We start from the raw sequence: 16,430 nt of genomic DNA on the forward strand, positions 1-16,430 counted from the left end.
CGACAAATGATAGCTGAGAAATGTTAGAAAGTTGCTAACGAAGATGGCTCGAGGTCATCAGAACACGATAAGCAGTGTTCGTAAAGGTATCACTCAAAAGTTCTTCGAGGTCATCAGAACACGATAAGCAGTGTTCGTAAAGGTATCACTCAAAAGTTCTTCGGAAATCTTCGGATGACGCTCGACATTATTTGGCTAAAAGAGGGACACCGTTACCGCAAGAAAAAAAAAACGTGAGAGGTAAAAGTCAACCGAAACTGGCATCTTTAACCGATAGCTGAGAAGTAGCCGAAATTTTAGCTTCAACTGATAGCTTGGAATACAGCACCGCTAAGTAGACCCTCGCAAAACATTGAAGAGTTGCTTTCATGGTATTGGACGAAATAGTACGGTGTACGTGCAAATTTTCTATGCGAAGTCTGTAAACGTGCTCATATTAGGCAGGCCCGTAGGCCCGTAGCAAGGCTAAAACAACGGCGGTAGTCACGCGCTATGACGTGGACGGATGTCTGAATTTGGGACCATGCGAAATCGGCTACCACGTGCATTTGGTAGAACACTCGACTCGCGTTAGTGTTCTACTTTTTACTGTGCTACACCGTGCTGACGCTCGAAACAGCTGTCCACGGTTGCCGCATTCTGTTGATTCTCGGTTTGGTCTCTATCACGTCGCTGTCGTTTTAAGTTTTCTACGCAGTCCAGCCTTGCATAAATTTGATCATTTATATTTTTGGCTGATTGGATCTTTTACAGATCCTGCGTATACCTACAGCATCTTCGTTGTGCGGTTCCTTGCTTATAGTTTGCTGTTAGGAAACAACGAATGGGAGAGGAAAGCTCGAACTCATATACTAGGGGAATTTTTAGTTGGTTTTATTTTGCTCAGGTTTGTTTACAGGTGGATGAGCCTACAAGCAGAAAGCTTGTAACCGGCACTTTACGGTAGCCTCTCCTAGCCAAGCTCTTAACAGAAGCGTGCCTGTCGTGAGATTAGTTTTGCACATTCTGCAAGTGCCAGGGAAGGTTGACGCCATAGTTCTCAGCTTGCATCAGGCAAATGAGGCTTGTACCCCATAGGGCAGCTTGTCTAGGGGAAGGACAGCACTGATATCAAATCAGGAGAGGTGGTTGCTGTTACCACCCATGCCCAATATACATGCAAGTATACGATTTATCAAAACAGCCTCATGAATCGTAACATTGACGAAGGTTACAATTTCACAAGCAATACCACGCCCCGCACCGATGGGAAAAATGGTAAAACCAGTGACCAATCCTTGCTGAAACCAAAATTTCGAGGTGTCCAAACTGAATTATCAATCAGAATCAAAGACGAAGAAAAGGTACAGTGTATTTTCCAAGATATTTTACCTTTTTACTGTCTGTTTACATGACATAACTGAACTACCGAATTTGAACTGTTGGGAAAGCAAAATGCGGCGCATTTAGAACACAAGCTGTCGACCGAATTTCAAAACGTTTCGATGTTTCACGGTACATTTCACGCTCCATTTTGTTACAGCGTTCACGCTGTGCTCAAGAAGGCTATGTCTACACTATACCGGATAGCTCTTGTGCCGGCACCAAAAACATATCGTATAGGGCTTTCTTTCACAAACAAAACGCGGATTTCGGATCGCTTTTTGTGCCGGAGCGATGCAGCGCTGCTTCGGTCTTGAAAGTGAATCGTCACATATCGGATAGGCTTTCGTGACACTTTCTTGAGTAGTGTGAACAGAGAATCGAACCGCAACGGAAGTCAACGACGAGCGAGAATTGGATTCTAGTGGAAAGACGGCGGCGGCATTGGGCCACTTCTGTTCACACCAGGCCGGAGTATTTTTCACAACAGCGTAAAATGCTATCCAGCACAGTGTAGACATAGCCTAAGGCGAGGCGCAACCGCGTTGAAAGCGATGCGGTTTTAAACACTTTGAAGCAAAAAGTAAAGGAGACAAAAAACTGTTTCCACGGAAAACAGCGCAACCATAGATGGGTTGGCAAGAAACTGGAGACTGGAGGCTAGGCTACAATCCATACATTTCCTTACAAATTTTTTGGCGGGGCAAGTTTTCACCGAAATTCTGGAATATCTGGAAATTCGCCGCATTTCACCATATAACCAGTAAACACCTCACCATATCTCCTCACCAATGAAACCTCAGGGGCGGATCCAGAGAGAGGGTACTACAAGGAGTTAAAAATACCTGATTTACCTTATTATAAAACATACGTTTTCAAACACTTCTGGTGTAGCACGCCCCCACCCTCGACCTCGCATGAACGCTCACGCGGACCGACAACCCCCTCTTTACAATAATCCTGGATCCGCCCCTGAATCTGTATAGCGTAACTCTGATGTAACAGAAATTTTTCATCTTGTTTTCGTCCCCTGGTCGGAACTGTCACTATTCCAAGAAAGACGGAAACAATTAAGAGCGAGGGGATTGGATACAACGAACAGTCTTAGTAGAACTGTTTTGCCGTACAACAGATTCTTTTTTCGTTACATCGGGGTCGTAATGGCATAATTACCAAAAACATTGGTCGAGAACTCTATTTACTACACAACACAGCAAACACACGTGGAAAGCTTTGAGAAAACGATTATCATGATGACAAGAAAAAAGATTTTGCTTTCTTGGGTTGCAATCTATCAGGAAAGAAAAGAAAAATTCGGAGATTTTCCTGACGAAAAAAAATATTTCCTTGAACTAGTTCAATGCCTAAAAGTGCCGAAGACAATCAAAGAACTGCATCAGTCTGAAAATGACATTCCTTCTCTTTTCACTGAATCTGATTTTGCCCTGATTTGATGAAAAATTCTTTGACTGTGGCTAAGATAAAAGACACGTACGATCCACTACCAAAAGGTACACTCAAACGTATCCCTTCGTAATGAGAGTGAACTCTTGGCTGACGACTGCATTATAGTTTGCATAGTTTCGTTTCCAATTACAACATACAAATGGGAGAACAAAGACAACAGGCAGCGAGTACATTAATAATAAGGGCGCTTTGAAGGTCCAGGGAATGGGACCGGTGGTGGCCCGGGTCTTTTCAAAGGTCCTGGATAGCGCATCCAGTCACCTTCAAAATCTCCCACAGAATGGCGCCTCCTTCCAGGAGGTCCATAATCACGAAATCTGTCAAAATCAGCTGTGCCATCTCGGAATCCTTCGTGAGTTCTATTAGGAAAATCCATACGACGGCCAGGTGACTTTCCTGCGCTTTCAAATGAAGTCCACATGGAAGGATCTTCCTCGCGAAAATCCGCACGATTTGAATCACCACTAGGTGACACAGGAGGGGCCCTCCAGTCTGGAGGAGGAAGCCCTGGACGATCATAGGGAAAGTCCCACGGACCTCTTGCATGATCTCTGTATGGTTCTCTTCGGGAATCTTCCCAATGCTCAAATTCTTTTCGTCGCTCTAAGTTATCCATGACTCCAGGGAAAGACGCACGGTGGGGAGGGGGACCATTGTTCCTGGGCACTTGTTCATGAGGCACATGAGGAGGACCCTCACGTGAGGGCCTTCTAAACGCAGGAGGGCCATTAACGTAAGTGCCCTCTTCGTTAGTAGTTGCACGTTTTTCCTCCACAAGCACATCAGATGGTTTGCTTGGACCACCAACGGAAGGGACAGGATCTTCTGTAGACTGAACATGTGAAGTGTCTGAAATTTTCCGAGGAGGACCATCTTTTAAAGGCTCTCCGGGTGAATGGCCACGAGGTGACTGAACAGGAAGACGTTTCTCAAGCATATCTCCTGGTGGACCTCTAGGAGAACTGGCATGCGGAGGTCGACGGGAAGGAACTTGTTCGTGCATATCTGGTGGACCTCTGGGAGAATTACCATGTGGTGTTTGATCAGTATGTAGACGTCCAGGTATATCTGGTGGTCCTTCCAGGTGTCTTTCAAACGGTGGACCTCTGGGCAAATGGAAATGAGGTGGCCCATGGGGAGGTATTTGTTCGTGTATATCTGGTGCTCTGGGAGATTTAACATGTGGTGGTTGATCAGTAGGTTCTCGCCTAGGTATATCCTGTGGTCCTTCCAGATGTCTTTCCAATGGTGGACCTCTGAGCGGATGAATAAGTGGTGGTCCATGGGGAGAGACTTGTTCATGCATATCTGGAGGACCTCTGGGAGGACGGCCATGTTGTAGATGATCAGTAGGGACACGTGCAGGCATATCAGCTGGCCCCTCAGGATGTCTTTCAAACGGTCGACCTCTGGGTAAATGCATATGGGGTGGCCCATGCATATCTGGTGGCCCTTCAACAAAAGGCGGACCCGTATTACCCCTGGACTGGTCAAATGGAGGACCACGAGGTCCATGAAATGACCCTCTTGGACCAAATGGTGTTGGTCCATGGGGTAACATTTCAGGAGGCCGCTCAAATGGCCTTTCATTTGAGAACTGAGGGAAAGTTCCTCTGACAGGAGGAGTATGGAACTGGGCCCCTGGCTGGGCAACGTGGCTTGTCGGTGAAGGAAGAGGGGCATCCTGTTTGGGGCCCAGCCGGTTACTTTGCTGTTCCCGCAAATCATGACCATGTCTCAGTCCAGTTTGTGCATCATCCCTGAACTCTGGACGCGTTTGCACTGGCATGCCCGTAGGTATTTCCTCTGAGAAGTTAGAGGACAGGGGAGCTTCTCGAGGACCTTGGTTGTGCACACCTAGAACATCAGCATGGTTTGATTCAACTTCCAGCATTTCTTGATCTTTTTTCGGTCCTTTTTTCAGAATGCTTCTCAACCCTGTCTGCTGGAATGGTGGCTCCCTCAAAACACCCGAGGGACCTTGAAATTGGGCTTCACTGGGCAATGGACGAGCAGGTAAACTGGATGGAGTGTTACCAATTTGCATGTTTGGAGGTTGGGATTGAGCCTCGGATGAGCTACCAACTTTTTCCTTTTCTTTCAGAGTCTTTATAGAATCACTCAGCTTTGGAAATAACGAGTCAATTAAGGAAAGAAGTGGTTTACTCTGTGGCTTCCCAGAGTTTTCCTTTGGGGCTTCAGCAGCAGCAACAGGGGCTGGTTGATTAACAGACATGGGTGTAGAATGTGAAGTTCCTTGGTCGGTTGTTTCCTTCAACTTCCTTCCTCTGCTAAGTAACTGAGCCAAAATGTCTACAGCAGTCACTTTCTGTTCGTTTTCCTTTTGCGCCAATGAAGCATCCTGCAGCTGTCCTCCAAACTGGTCAGGAGTGGATGGTGTACTGTTGGAAGAGGATGGAGGTCCGGAAAATGGTTTGGCTACAGTCAGTGTCCCAGAAAGGCCAATTCCTAAACTAGCTGTCGGATTTTTTACTGGGTTTTCCAAAAAGGACTCATTAGTCTCAAAACCAGTCTTGTCGTTGACATCCACATTTCCAAGTGGGGCTGGAGTTGTTTCTGGTGTCTCATCTCCTTCCTCCAAGTGGAGCTCCGGTGATCCTACTGGTGAAGGAGCAGAAGCCTCTGAATCTGGCGATCCCACATTAGCAACACCCTGCAGAAGAGTTCCGCTGTCCTGAGATGGCTTACTTGTTGGGACTGCATTAGGTGTCATCTGAACAGGTCCTGGAACAGTTGTTGCAGCAACTGGCAGTGGTACTTGGCTGCGCACAAAGCCAGTTCCAAGTGGAAATGTTTGTATAGTTCCCATGCCACGTGGAATCGGTACATTTGCAGTAGGACGTAAGCCTGCTGGTCTTGGAATTTGTGAAAAAGGCTGTCCTTGATTAGGCATCTGTCCATGACCAGGCAAAGTTCCTGATGGTTGTAATAATGGATTTCGAACGACACCAGGGACAGGCTGCATTGGAGGACCTGCAGGCCTGAACCGGGGTGCAGGACCAGAAAAACCTTGCACACCCATGAATGGGCGAATAACCATTCCAACTGCAGGCTGGGGAGTAACTATTGGTGGCTGACCCGGCAACAGGGAGCCTTGAACCGGCATCATGGCCCTCACACTTGGGACTAGTGGCTGAGCAGGAGCTGTACTAACAGCAGCAGAAATCACTGGAGTATTCTCAAGCTCCTGTGGAGTTGACTGTGCTGGTTGAGAGTCGGGACTCTCAGTGGAGTTGGAAGTTTGATCAGTGCTACTTTTGGGGTCCTCGGCACTTGCTTCCTCGCTTGTATCTGACTTCTCATCATCTGAATCATCTTCAATGTCCATGTCAGCAACTTCAATGTTGTCTACAGTTGGATCAATGGGTTTACTCTCGTCTGGTGATTTATCTGTTTCTGGTTGTGTCTGTGAGGGAGTGGACGATGCTGATCCTTCACCAACATCTGGGAGACCTGACGTCAGAAAAGAGGCCTGTGGTGCAGACACAGGACCTGTTTTGGCTTTTTCTGCTGCTTTCTGGGCAAGCCTGTTAACCTTGGCATCCACTTTCTTCTTCAAGGAGGTCAGGCGATTCCCAAAGGTCTTGTAAGCCTATATTTGAAGGAGACAAATAGGCACTGTTAGAAAGGTAATATTTTGTGCAACTTGTTCTGCAACTTCAACAACCAAAGTGAAAGATTACTGTTTCTTTAAAGAAAAACAGTGTCCTGATACAAATGGTTTTCAACCATACTCTGTGCCTTGCTTAAACATAGTTAACAAAAGGCAATGGTTATGAAGCATGACAAACTTGTACATTATATGTTTTTGTTAGCGTTTTTGGCCTTGACCGTGCACAAACCACAATAGATTTTAAAGTGTTGGAGATACCAACCAACAGAATCATTCCTGTTAAGATATTCAGCTGTAGTGTGAACATTAAAACAAAGGGTTGTGCATGGTGACGGCCCTTCCAACATAAATTGCAGCACCATTGTTTAAATGGAAAGGTTTCACAACCAGTCCCTATGGTTTAACAACGTTCATTAGTGTGCAATTCACAGTAAAATAATGTATCTTACAGCATTACCACAGATTCTTTGAAACTGTACAAAAGTGAAACAAGGTTGCCTGAGGCTCATAGCTTGTGGGCAAAAAAGCAATAGCATAACACAAGAACCAAACTGTTATACTTTAAAATAACAGAGTGTCTGATAGTCCAGCAGCCTATTTCTCAAAATCCTGATAACTTACAGGTACTTTAGGTACCTAAATTCCTAACTAATGTAAATTCTCTGTTAAAATTCAACGTAAAATCACAGAGTTTGACATTAAATTCGGCAAGTTATGGTAACAAAAACTGACATTCATTTTGTAAGATGAGGAAAAGCTGCACATTTGTTTGGTGCAAATAAATGCTTTTTTCCATAAGATCAGCTGTTCTTGTGGGTAGTGAATCAACACCATTATCGCAGTTCGAGATAGAGGGGTTAAATAAGGTTACATTTAAATCAAGCGAAACAGTAATTGTTCAAGTTAGCAGGCAGTTTGAGATAACCAAGTGTATTATGGGGTTCCTTTTAAGGTGGTACTGGAGGCTAATTTTCGCATTTTTGTCACATATCTACATGAATCATATTTGTTGAAATACTTGTTCAATTTTTATCATATGTTCACATGTAAAACGTTTATGTATGTAGTTCCTGCAAAAAACATTTTCAATATGAAAGAATGAAAGGAATTTGTGAAATTTGAGCTCTCAATGGGCGTGGTTGATATCTTCCCAATTCGTGTTTTCGAATGTAGCTTAAAGAGAATTCATTCCACTTATTTAAACTTGGGCCATCTGACACATATCATTAAAATCTAAACTTTGGTAGGAGTACGTCACAGAAAAGTCAAATGGAAACGAATTACCACTAGAAATGTCATCAATGCACCCTTTCGAAATAGGCAATGAGGCTATCTGTCTCGCATTCGCAGCTATCTGACGTACTCGCACAAAAATTTTCCTTCGCTAATGTAGTTTACGTCTGCCAAGTTTCTAGTCCATGCTATAAATCAATGAAGAGATATTGCACTGATCCAACTCCCACCTTCCTATCAACATGTATTTTTTTCTCAAAATTGCGCTGGAGTCGTCAAAAAATCATCTCGAAAGCTTTCGTCGGCTTGGATTCAATGGCAGCCATGTTTTTTTACGCCTGTAATAACAGTTTACAGCGGTAAATCATCAAAAACGGTCCTTTTTAGGCCCTTTCTTTCCTTTTTTGGGGTGCTATTTTTCCCGCGAAACCAATCAGGAGAAGCGATTATAAACAATGACACCTCTGGATAGCAACGGCACCCGCAACAGAACCCCAACAGTGTGACGGCGTTGAATCAAACAGGCAAACACGTGTGATCGAAGAAGCTAGTTTAGAGAGGAAATATACGTTTAAAAAAAGGGAAAAGTATAAGTGATGCCGCCAAGAAAGCGGTGACACACTATGAAGGAGAAGTCCGAAAAGGCTAACGAAGCTTGTGGTTCAGGATCACAGTCGAGGATAGAGCTAGATTTTGATAAGTTGAGGGAAGCTGGCTGGAGAATCACGCATTTCTCTCCTGTTTTCTCCTGGCTTCGAGATCGCCGTTAGACTGCGAGCAGTCTCTGTCTTCTCCTAATTTTTGGAGCGCGCATCTAGCGCACGATAGATCTAGCGAGCGGCGAAGTCGCATAATTTTACCGTCACTTTTCGTGCGTGATATGAGGGGGGAAAGTACGGCTGCTCGCAGTCATAGATCGCCGTTCGTTGGATTACACAAGGCGACCCGTATCCGTTCGGCGTTTCAGCAAACCTGAAAGAAAAATATTGGAATAGCGTGTGCTGTTGGGTAGTTGGCTAGGTGGTGAAAATAAGAAATAGCGTTTATTTGTAAAATTATCGCGCCAAGAAGCGAATTGCGATATTACTACAAACAATATTAATCATGTAATAGACTGCTGAGATGTTCAAATTACCGGTTTTGAGGAAATTTCCGGCGTCAAAAGCGTCCATGTTTCCATTTCCTAAATTGTCACCACTGAGTTGATCGCAAAAGATGATGTCTTTAGCGAAGACAATAATTTTATTTCATCCATCTAGAGATCCAGAACGGTCTCATCTTTCACGTAAAAGAGAGCACTATTGACAGATCTCTCAACATCATACTCTTTGGGGAATTGTACACGAAGACAACACAAGGATTTTCGCAGTAGGCAGTCCGTGTTTTTTTCCGCGAAAGACCCCGTAGAAACCAAACTTCTCTCGCTTATTACTCGTGAACGCTTCAGTCTTGATCTCTGAAATTTGGCGTACATGTCCCATTTTAAGTAATCTCCCGTATGTTTAAAAAAGGTCATGATCCGAAAGATCCGATTTAGCCTCCAGTACCACCTTAAAGTAAATGACTGAAAAACTACTAGCAAAATCCAAGGGAGATAGTGGTAAGTTTGAGATAAGTGAGTTTGAGGTAACAGGGTCCTACTGTAGTACAATGCAACTTTTGCATATGTTGTGCCCACTGTGAATATGGCATGAGGTGTCTGTGGGATGGAGGCTGCACATGTCATGAGGGACCTTGGCGAACATTGGCAGTATGTAACTACAGTAAGACATTTACATCACTGCGTATGAAGGGGGTGGGGGGACAGGCAGTGAGGTCTGGAACCTAATATTATTTATATGATTGTCCCAGTAAGAATTTTAACAGAGTAAAACTAAGTACTAAATTGGTTGAAAACGAGCATGGAAGCCATGAATTTGTGTTTCAAAGAGAAAAAATATCTGAAATATTTCCATGTTTCGGTGTTCAATGAGCTGTTCCTCTAGCTTTGAAACAGCAACTCATTGAATCGGGGACATTGTGAATGACAAATCCACTTTAAAATCATGTGCTGAGTTAGCAGAGGTCCAAGGGAAAAAGTGCCTTGTCAGTCAGCCATGTGTCACATATTGCAGCTCAACAAGAAAAGAAATGTCTGTTGTAGTAGAGTAAGACCTGACTAGATTTGGCAACTCAAGAAGATCTCTCTGAGGGCAACTGTTAAAGAAGTCTCAATACATGAAAATGCTGATGTTTATGCTCTAAACCAAAATAATTTAATTCTAATCTATTACTAACTATCCAAGTCCTTTACTTTGAAGCCTAGTAGATTACATTTGTGCATTTGATGGTTGTGCATGTAAGGTCAACATTGAATGCAAGTTATCAAGTTGTTGATGAGTGCAGATGTTCTAGATAGTTTTTTTTCCGGATTAGGTTACTACTATGGCTTCTTTGGGCTGTGCTAAATGTTGCTCATCATATTGAACATTACAGGGCTGAAAGAAATTTTCACTATCTTTGAAACCTCTGTAACAGGATCGTTTGCTTGATGGAATTTTTCAAGTCCTCTTGAGAGCAAAGTCTTTTTTTTGCAAATTACTGAGTTTGTAAAGAAATTCTGGACTCTTTCTCAAATGGAATACAACACTTTTTACCTAAAATGCTGATAACAGACAGACTTGAGCTATAAATGTTTTCTCCAAGTGATGGCATTTACCAAAACAATTATTTGTTCAGCTTTCATCAGCACCTAAATTTCTAGAAACTGACTGTTAAGAAAACACCGATTAACTTGCTTATCTACCTTTAGTTTCACGTGTCATTTTTAAAATGAGTTTTGTTTTACACAAGCCCAATTTTGACAGCCAACCCCCCACCCCCATGGGATGGGCTGACAGTGATGAGGCAATCATTAGTATTTGCTACATCTCTTCAGACAGAAACGCATCAAGTGACTTCTCCATATTGCAATAATTATGATGGACAGTGAATGAAGTTGAACTACTTCCACACATGCTCCCTATAAATCCTCAAATGATTGACAGATTTCTTTACTTGGGCAATCATGTACAGCCAAAAAGCGACAAGATCAAAAGCAGCTGCCTGCCCCCCCCCCCCCCTATTGCTGCACACATACGCACTACCTTCAATCTAGCAAACACCCTAACACTTACATTTACTATCACTTTTACTTCTCCATATGAAGTATCGTAAAACGCTTCCCCATCTTCCAATACTTTTATTATATCCAGCCTTTCCTGTTGTTCTCGTTTCAGCATCTCTGAAAACTCTTCAAGTTTGGCTGTAGCCAGTTCATATTCTTCACAAAATTTGCCACCACCAGTGCGATCTGAGAAAAAAAAAAAGATAAACACTGAACATGAGCAGAAGCAAATGCTGGACTTCTGTGGTGACAAAAGTGGCTCAAAAGGCATCAAAAAGCATTGCTTACATTTTATACATGTAAATTAGAGTATTTTACACTATCCAGAGCTGTCATTAAGGGTTGTATCCTGTAACACCTGATACAGCCAAATACCCTTGAAAGATCCTTGATGTTACAGCTGATCTTGGTGGTTGTACGGTCATTTTACTCAGAGAGCAAGACAACTGTTATGGATGTGAAGCTCAAGTCAGTGTGTGGCTAAAAACTTAATCCCAGCCCTGCTACAGTATCTTCATGTCTCTAACCACAATCAACACCAAAACATGTTCACTTTCTGTAATGTTTAACATATGTTATAAACGGTATAAAATATGCAGCAGTACATGCAGCAATAAAATATACAGCAGTACATAAGATAAGGGTATAAAATAACAGTTACTGTAACTTTACAATAATAAATTTTAAAAAAAATCAAAATACTATAGAGCTTCTTAATGTATAAGAATCACATTTATTATTAGAAAAGACACAAATAAGACTCACAATCCCATACCCCATTGTTACACAAATCAATAAATTTGGTAGCACTAACAACTTGAATGTTGTATTTCTGATTGAAGCATCTTGCTGTCATGGTAATTTAAAGTTCTTTTACAAACATGAAATATAAAAGGTTTCTAAACTGGCAAATCTTTACTTGTGAATAAGAGAATAGCTGTTCACATACACATCTGAGTAATGTTTTGCTGTAGTGTTGGCAGAAATTATACAACAAAATTCCATAACAAGACTGACTGTCCAATGCAAGCCAGGAGGCTCAGTGGAGTTAGATATTAAGCAACTATAACCCAGAATCACTGTGTACTCTAGCTGAATGTTTGCCCATTACAGGCTACTGTTGCTAGGTTTCCTAAATGGTTTGTTGGTATTAATTAATTTATACACCTGAAATAGGGAGTTGTTCTAGCTACAGGTATTACCACAACTTCAAGATGGAAACAGGGTTGCAAATTATTTAGTTTTCATTTTGGTCAGAGAAATCATTAGACTCAAGACAGAGTTTTATTAATTTACAACACACGGGTTGCCAGTATTTAAATCATTGTCTGAACTCAATGTCTGATCAAAGTTGGGATTTTATAGCACAAGGGTTGATGTTGGTTGGACATTGCCTGAAATCTGACTTTTATTTGCAGCTCTGTGGAAAAAATGAAACTTGAAAAAAAAAAACTGGCAACCAACAGAACGATTGGCCCTTTGAACAACAAATGGGCAACAAAAGGTACTAAAAAGCAAATATTTTATTAATAACAAAATAGCTCTGCATGTAGCTCAAACTAAACAGCACAAAAGAGCAAAAACAAAATAATACATCACAGAAGATCATAGAAATGGTTGTGGTTCAATTTTATCCTCAGTTCAAGTTTTATTTTTCTTTGTTTTATACTCATTGTCATACTCAGTGTCCATATACTAAGATAAAGGAAAATAAAAATTGAACCTAGAATATAGTGAACCACAACTTCTAAAGACAAGACCAACATGTGACAAACCTTTCAACTGGCGCACAGTTTCCAAATCTGATGCATCTATCCTCAAAGAGTTCAACTGAGACTCCTTAAGAGTCAATTCACCCTCCAAATCCCTCAGGGCTTTCAGAGCATCTATCAGTTTGGTTGGCTTTTAATGAAGTCAAAGATAGCGGCACATTAGAACAATTAACTCTTGAAGACAAGTTGACATGCAAACATCAGTTACTTAACAAAAAGTTAATAGAATTTATTCTATTTTGCCATGTGTCTGTAATACACAGATGACATCAAAATGTGGCAAGTTGTTAGTGGTACCAAATTTATTGGTTGGTGTAACCATGCGGCATGGGCTTGTGAGTCTTGTTTGTGTCTTTTCTAATGATAAATGTGAATCTGATACATAAAAACATGTAGATTTGATTTTGAGAACATGCTTCACACAGCTGTTGTCAGACAAGACCCAATCAAACATACTTCACATTTACTGTATGTACCATTACTCATGTCATATTTTCAAGACCACAAACTTTCTTTGCAAATTACAACCAGAGCTTGATTTAGAGAGCAAACATAAACAACCATCTACCAAAATGTGTCAGGAAACAAAAGAAATGTGTACATGACAAATTTCAAGGACTTTTAGCACATATAAAATGAGGAAGAAAAAAATCACTTCAGTCTTCCATATAAGTGTAATATCTATTACCTTAAAATCTGCTGGAGGTAATCTTTTTTGCTTTGGCGGTTTCACCTCTTTTTCCTTCTCTTTTTCTACAGCCTTTTCTTTTGGCTTCTTGCTTATAATTATTGGCACATCACCTGATTCTGGTAAAAATGGAAATTATACTTTAGACATTATTGCACCTTTCAATTCAATAACATACAGACTCTGAACTTCAACCCCAACTTACAATTTTGCTTATTTTACTACTGCTAATCATAACTACGGCAAAAACAGGCTGGCTGCAAAGTGCACGAACATGACCTTTCAACCCTGTTGAACCAAACATTTTTGTTGTCATAGAGGTCCATTGCAGTGATGGATGGCAGTGAAAAGCGTAACCGTTGTTTGAATCTTGAACTTCAGAGTCCACATGTTATTGAAGGTACAGTAATGGGCACATGAAATACTTTTACAAAATTCATTTACAGTTTATAACAACCTCTTCAAGAACATGATGTATTACAATGAATACCCACAATAAATTTATTGCCCTCATATACATGTGTATGTTAACATGTATACATGCAAGTGTCACTAAAAAACTCATACACTTCTAAACACTATCACTACCCCCTCCCTGTTTTTGCAAAAAGAAAACCCACTGGGCATTTTAATTTGTCAATGACTCCCCTGATTTTCCTAAGGTGACTGCCTCACCAGCCAAGTCTTAGTCCCAGCCATGATCATTGCATGACAGATAAAATGACTTGTTGACTAATGGATTAGAAGGCTCTTTAGTTTCCAACCAACAAAAGCATTTTTCACATAACCAATGCCTGATTGTATAGGAAGGCTGTGATCCACCTCCCCATTTTACAGAGATATCTCTAGGCATATACCATAGGTGCCTCCATGGAGCAGGTGTGAAGAGTAGTGTGCTTATTAAAAGCTGACTCTCCCATCTGTGGTAATTCACTAATTGAAAGTTGAGACTTGAAACTAAACGATTTGATTATTTTAAGGCAAAAAATATTTTATTTACATATTTAAAGAATAAATATTAGACCCCTTTGTGTTCCTACATATTGATACTTCAGAGTGGAACAAAACAGTGATGCAGCTTATCCCATAAACTTACAATAGCACCATACCTAGTTTGCTTCGCAGGGCCTCCAGATAATCACTTTCAAATAACCTCCTCTCTTCCCAGATTTTAATAACTCTTTCAACACTTGGTTTGATGGTTTTCTCACTAAAAGTAAAGATGTAAACAAATTTGAGATACTAGTTGATCTTTCAAGGCACGAGATAAGGATTAACGCAACATTAAAACAAGACGAACCTCAGAAAAAGCATGGCATCTCGAAGAATCTTGGTGAAAGCGTTGGAGAATTCCTTTCCTTTTTTGCGGCTATTCTGAAGAACATCGTTTGCCAGATAAAACAGAACCAGACGTCTATCCGCCTTTGAAGCTAAAATGATAATTTCATCCATTTAGCAAATGCATCAAAAGCACAGACGGTAAATTTACGCCAATTTCATTTCAAATTTAAGCTTAAATCACAACCCCGAGAAATTATCGTTGACTTTATCGAGGTAAACAATGAAAGCGCTACCTTTCTTCAGCTGCTGCAACCATACAGTTACCATATCGTCTGCTTGTTTTTTATGATGAATCATCCACAGCGACACTGTTTGTACACTGTCCTGTGTAGACGACATATTTTGCAGCTTGCGTTCAAACGCTTTCTGGTTGAGGAGCGCCATGTTGGCCTCCTGTTCGTACTGACCTTCTGGAGCATGCGTCCAATGGAAATCCACTGACCCAATGGATCGTGGTCCTGCGCCCGTCGGGCCCCCGATTCACTCGGACAGCACTGGCTGACAGCCGCAAAAATGATACCCATCGTACCGGCTATCAGCCGGTGATCGTATACTTTTGTACGACTTGTTTGAGGTTCGTATAGCATTCAGGGGACGCCATATTGGCGAAGTGTCAGATGATTTCGTTTTACTGTTTTGAGATCGCGTTTGCTTATGACACAGTATAGGTTTTATTTTTACGACTGTTTTTTGCTTCGATGATTCCTACAGAAGTTCGGTAGGTCTTCTGGTTATGCCATAAGCTCGTTGAACCTCCGACTACAGTGTTTTCTTCGGTTATGGATCGGTAAGTGTTTTTGCTATAACTGAGTTTGCTTGTTCGAGATTTATACCGTAATATTCGAAACTGGCAATCTTGGCCGCTTTTAAAGGCTTGTAATTATTTGTTTGAAGTTTTGAAGTGGATCGTTTCTTTTTCACTCGTGCGCTAGGCCCATGCGAAAGGGGAAACGGTTGAAAGTGGAAGTCAGTGTATGGTACGACGTTGTAATAAGGACTACAGTGCAGCTTCATCTCGCCCAACGGATGATGTTAGAGACTTCGAAGAGCTGTAGAGATGCTTGCTCAAAGGTGCAGAAGACCGCACTTTTAACCAACCACTCTTCAAATCAAAGGTTCCCTGTTTGGAGAAACGTGTTTTTTCTGTTCCTCAGTCGCTTGTTCTCGTTGCCTTGATTAACTGCAGCCCTTTAATGAGCTCGTGTAAGTCTTGTGCAGTAAACAAACACAGGGCATATCATCTTCCACCATGTTGAAATTTTGAAGGTGAGAAGTTACATGTTTTGGCAAGATTTCCGCACAGCCCCATAGATTTATTTTTTATGTATACATTTTGCAGATTTTGAAACTCAAACTTTCTTCATGTTGGTTCCTTACAAGAGGGTTGGTCAGTACAGTGTTGCATGTATAAGTGCATGTTATGCATGAGCTGTGCAGAAATCTTTCCTCTTATTCGAATGCTTAGTAAAACGTGTGATATTATTGTTTGTATTGGGCCATTTCATTTATTATTCGCACCCCCTCCCCCCCATTGAAGGCTTCTGTGTCACGTCTACCCCTATCAAAAATATCTTTTGCTTTTGAAGACCCCTTGAGAAATTAAGATCAAAGTGCCGACACATTCCCCCTTAGGAAAAAAGAAAGAGTTCAAAGATACCAACATACATGCCCCCTCAGCTCAGAAATTACTCTTAAAGACCCCCTCCCCCCCCCTCAGATTTCTCAGTCTTTCAATGGGGGGGGGGGGATGCAGATATTAAATGGGATGGTGGTCCATTATGAGCCATG

At 41.7% G+C, this 16,430-nt stretch overlaps 1 protein-coding gene across 1 annotated transcript; it reads right to left on the minus strand.

Moving 5' to 3' along the window:
• Positions 1-2,594: 2,594 nt before the first annotated feature.
• On the minus strand, positions 2,595-15,059 carry LOC146460020 (uncharacterized). Its single transcript, XM_085088702.1, has 7 exons — positions 14,876-15,059; positions 14,602-14,731; positions 14,411-14,511; positions 13,302-13,420; positions 12,617-12,743; positions 10,852-11,027; positions 2,595-6,442 (listed from the first exon to the last, which is right to left on the minus strand). Exons 1-7 carry the CDS (start codon positions 15,024-15,026, stop codon positions 3,002-3,004), a joined length of 4,245 nt encoding a protein of 1,414 aa, XP_084944828.1. The 5' UTR covers positions 15,027-15,059; the 3' UTR covers positions 2,595-3,001.
• Between the last annotated feature and the right edge of the window lie 1,371 nt (positions 15,060-16,430).

Source organism: Pavona decussata, unplaced genomic scaffold (genome assembly GCF_977016875.1).
Source record: "Pavona decussata unplaced genomic scaffold, jaPavDecu1.1 SCAFFOLD_215, whole genome shotgun sequence".
Classification (NCBI taxonomy): Eukaryota; Metazoa; Cnidaria; class Anthozoa; order Scleractinia; family Agariciidae; genus Pavona; species Pavona decussata.

Coding starts and splice junctions, on each gene's coding strand:
- LOC146460020 (XM_085088702.1), bottom strand. CDS start 15,026: ATGGCGCTCCTCAACCAGAAAGCGTTTGAACGCAAGCTGCAAAATATG. Junction 13,421..14,410: donor GGCCCTGCGAAGCAAACTAG/GTATGGTGCTAT, acceptor CATTTTTACCAG/AATCAGGTGATGTGCCAATA. Junction 6,443..10,851: donor AAGTAAAAGTGATAGTAAAT/GTAAGTGTTAGG, acceptor CTTCAAATATAG/GCTTACAAGACCTTTGGGAA.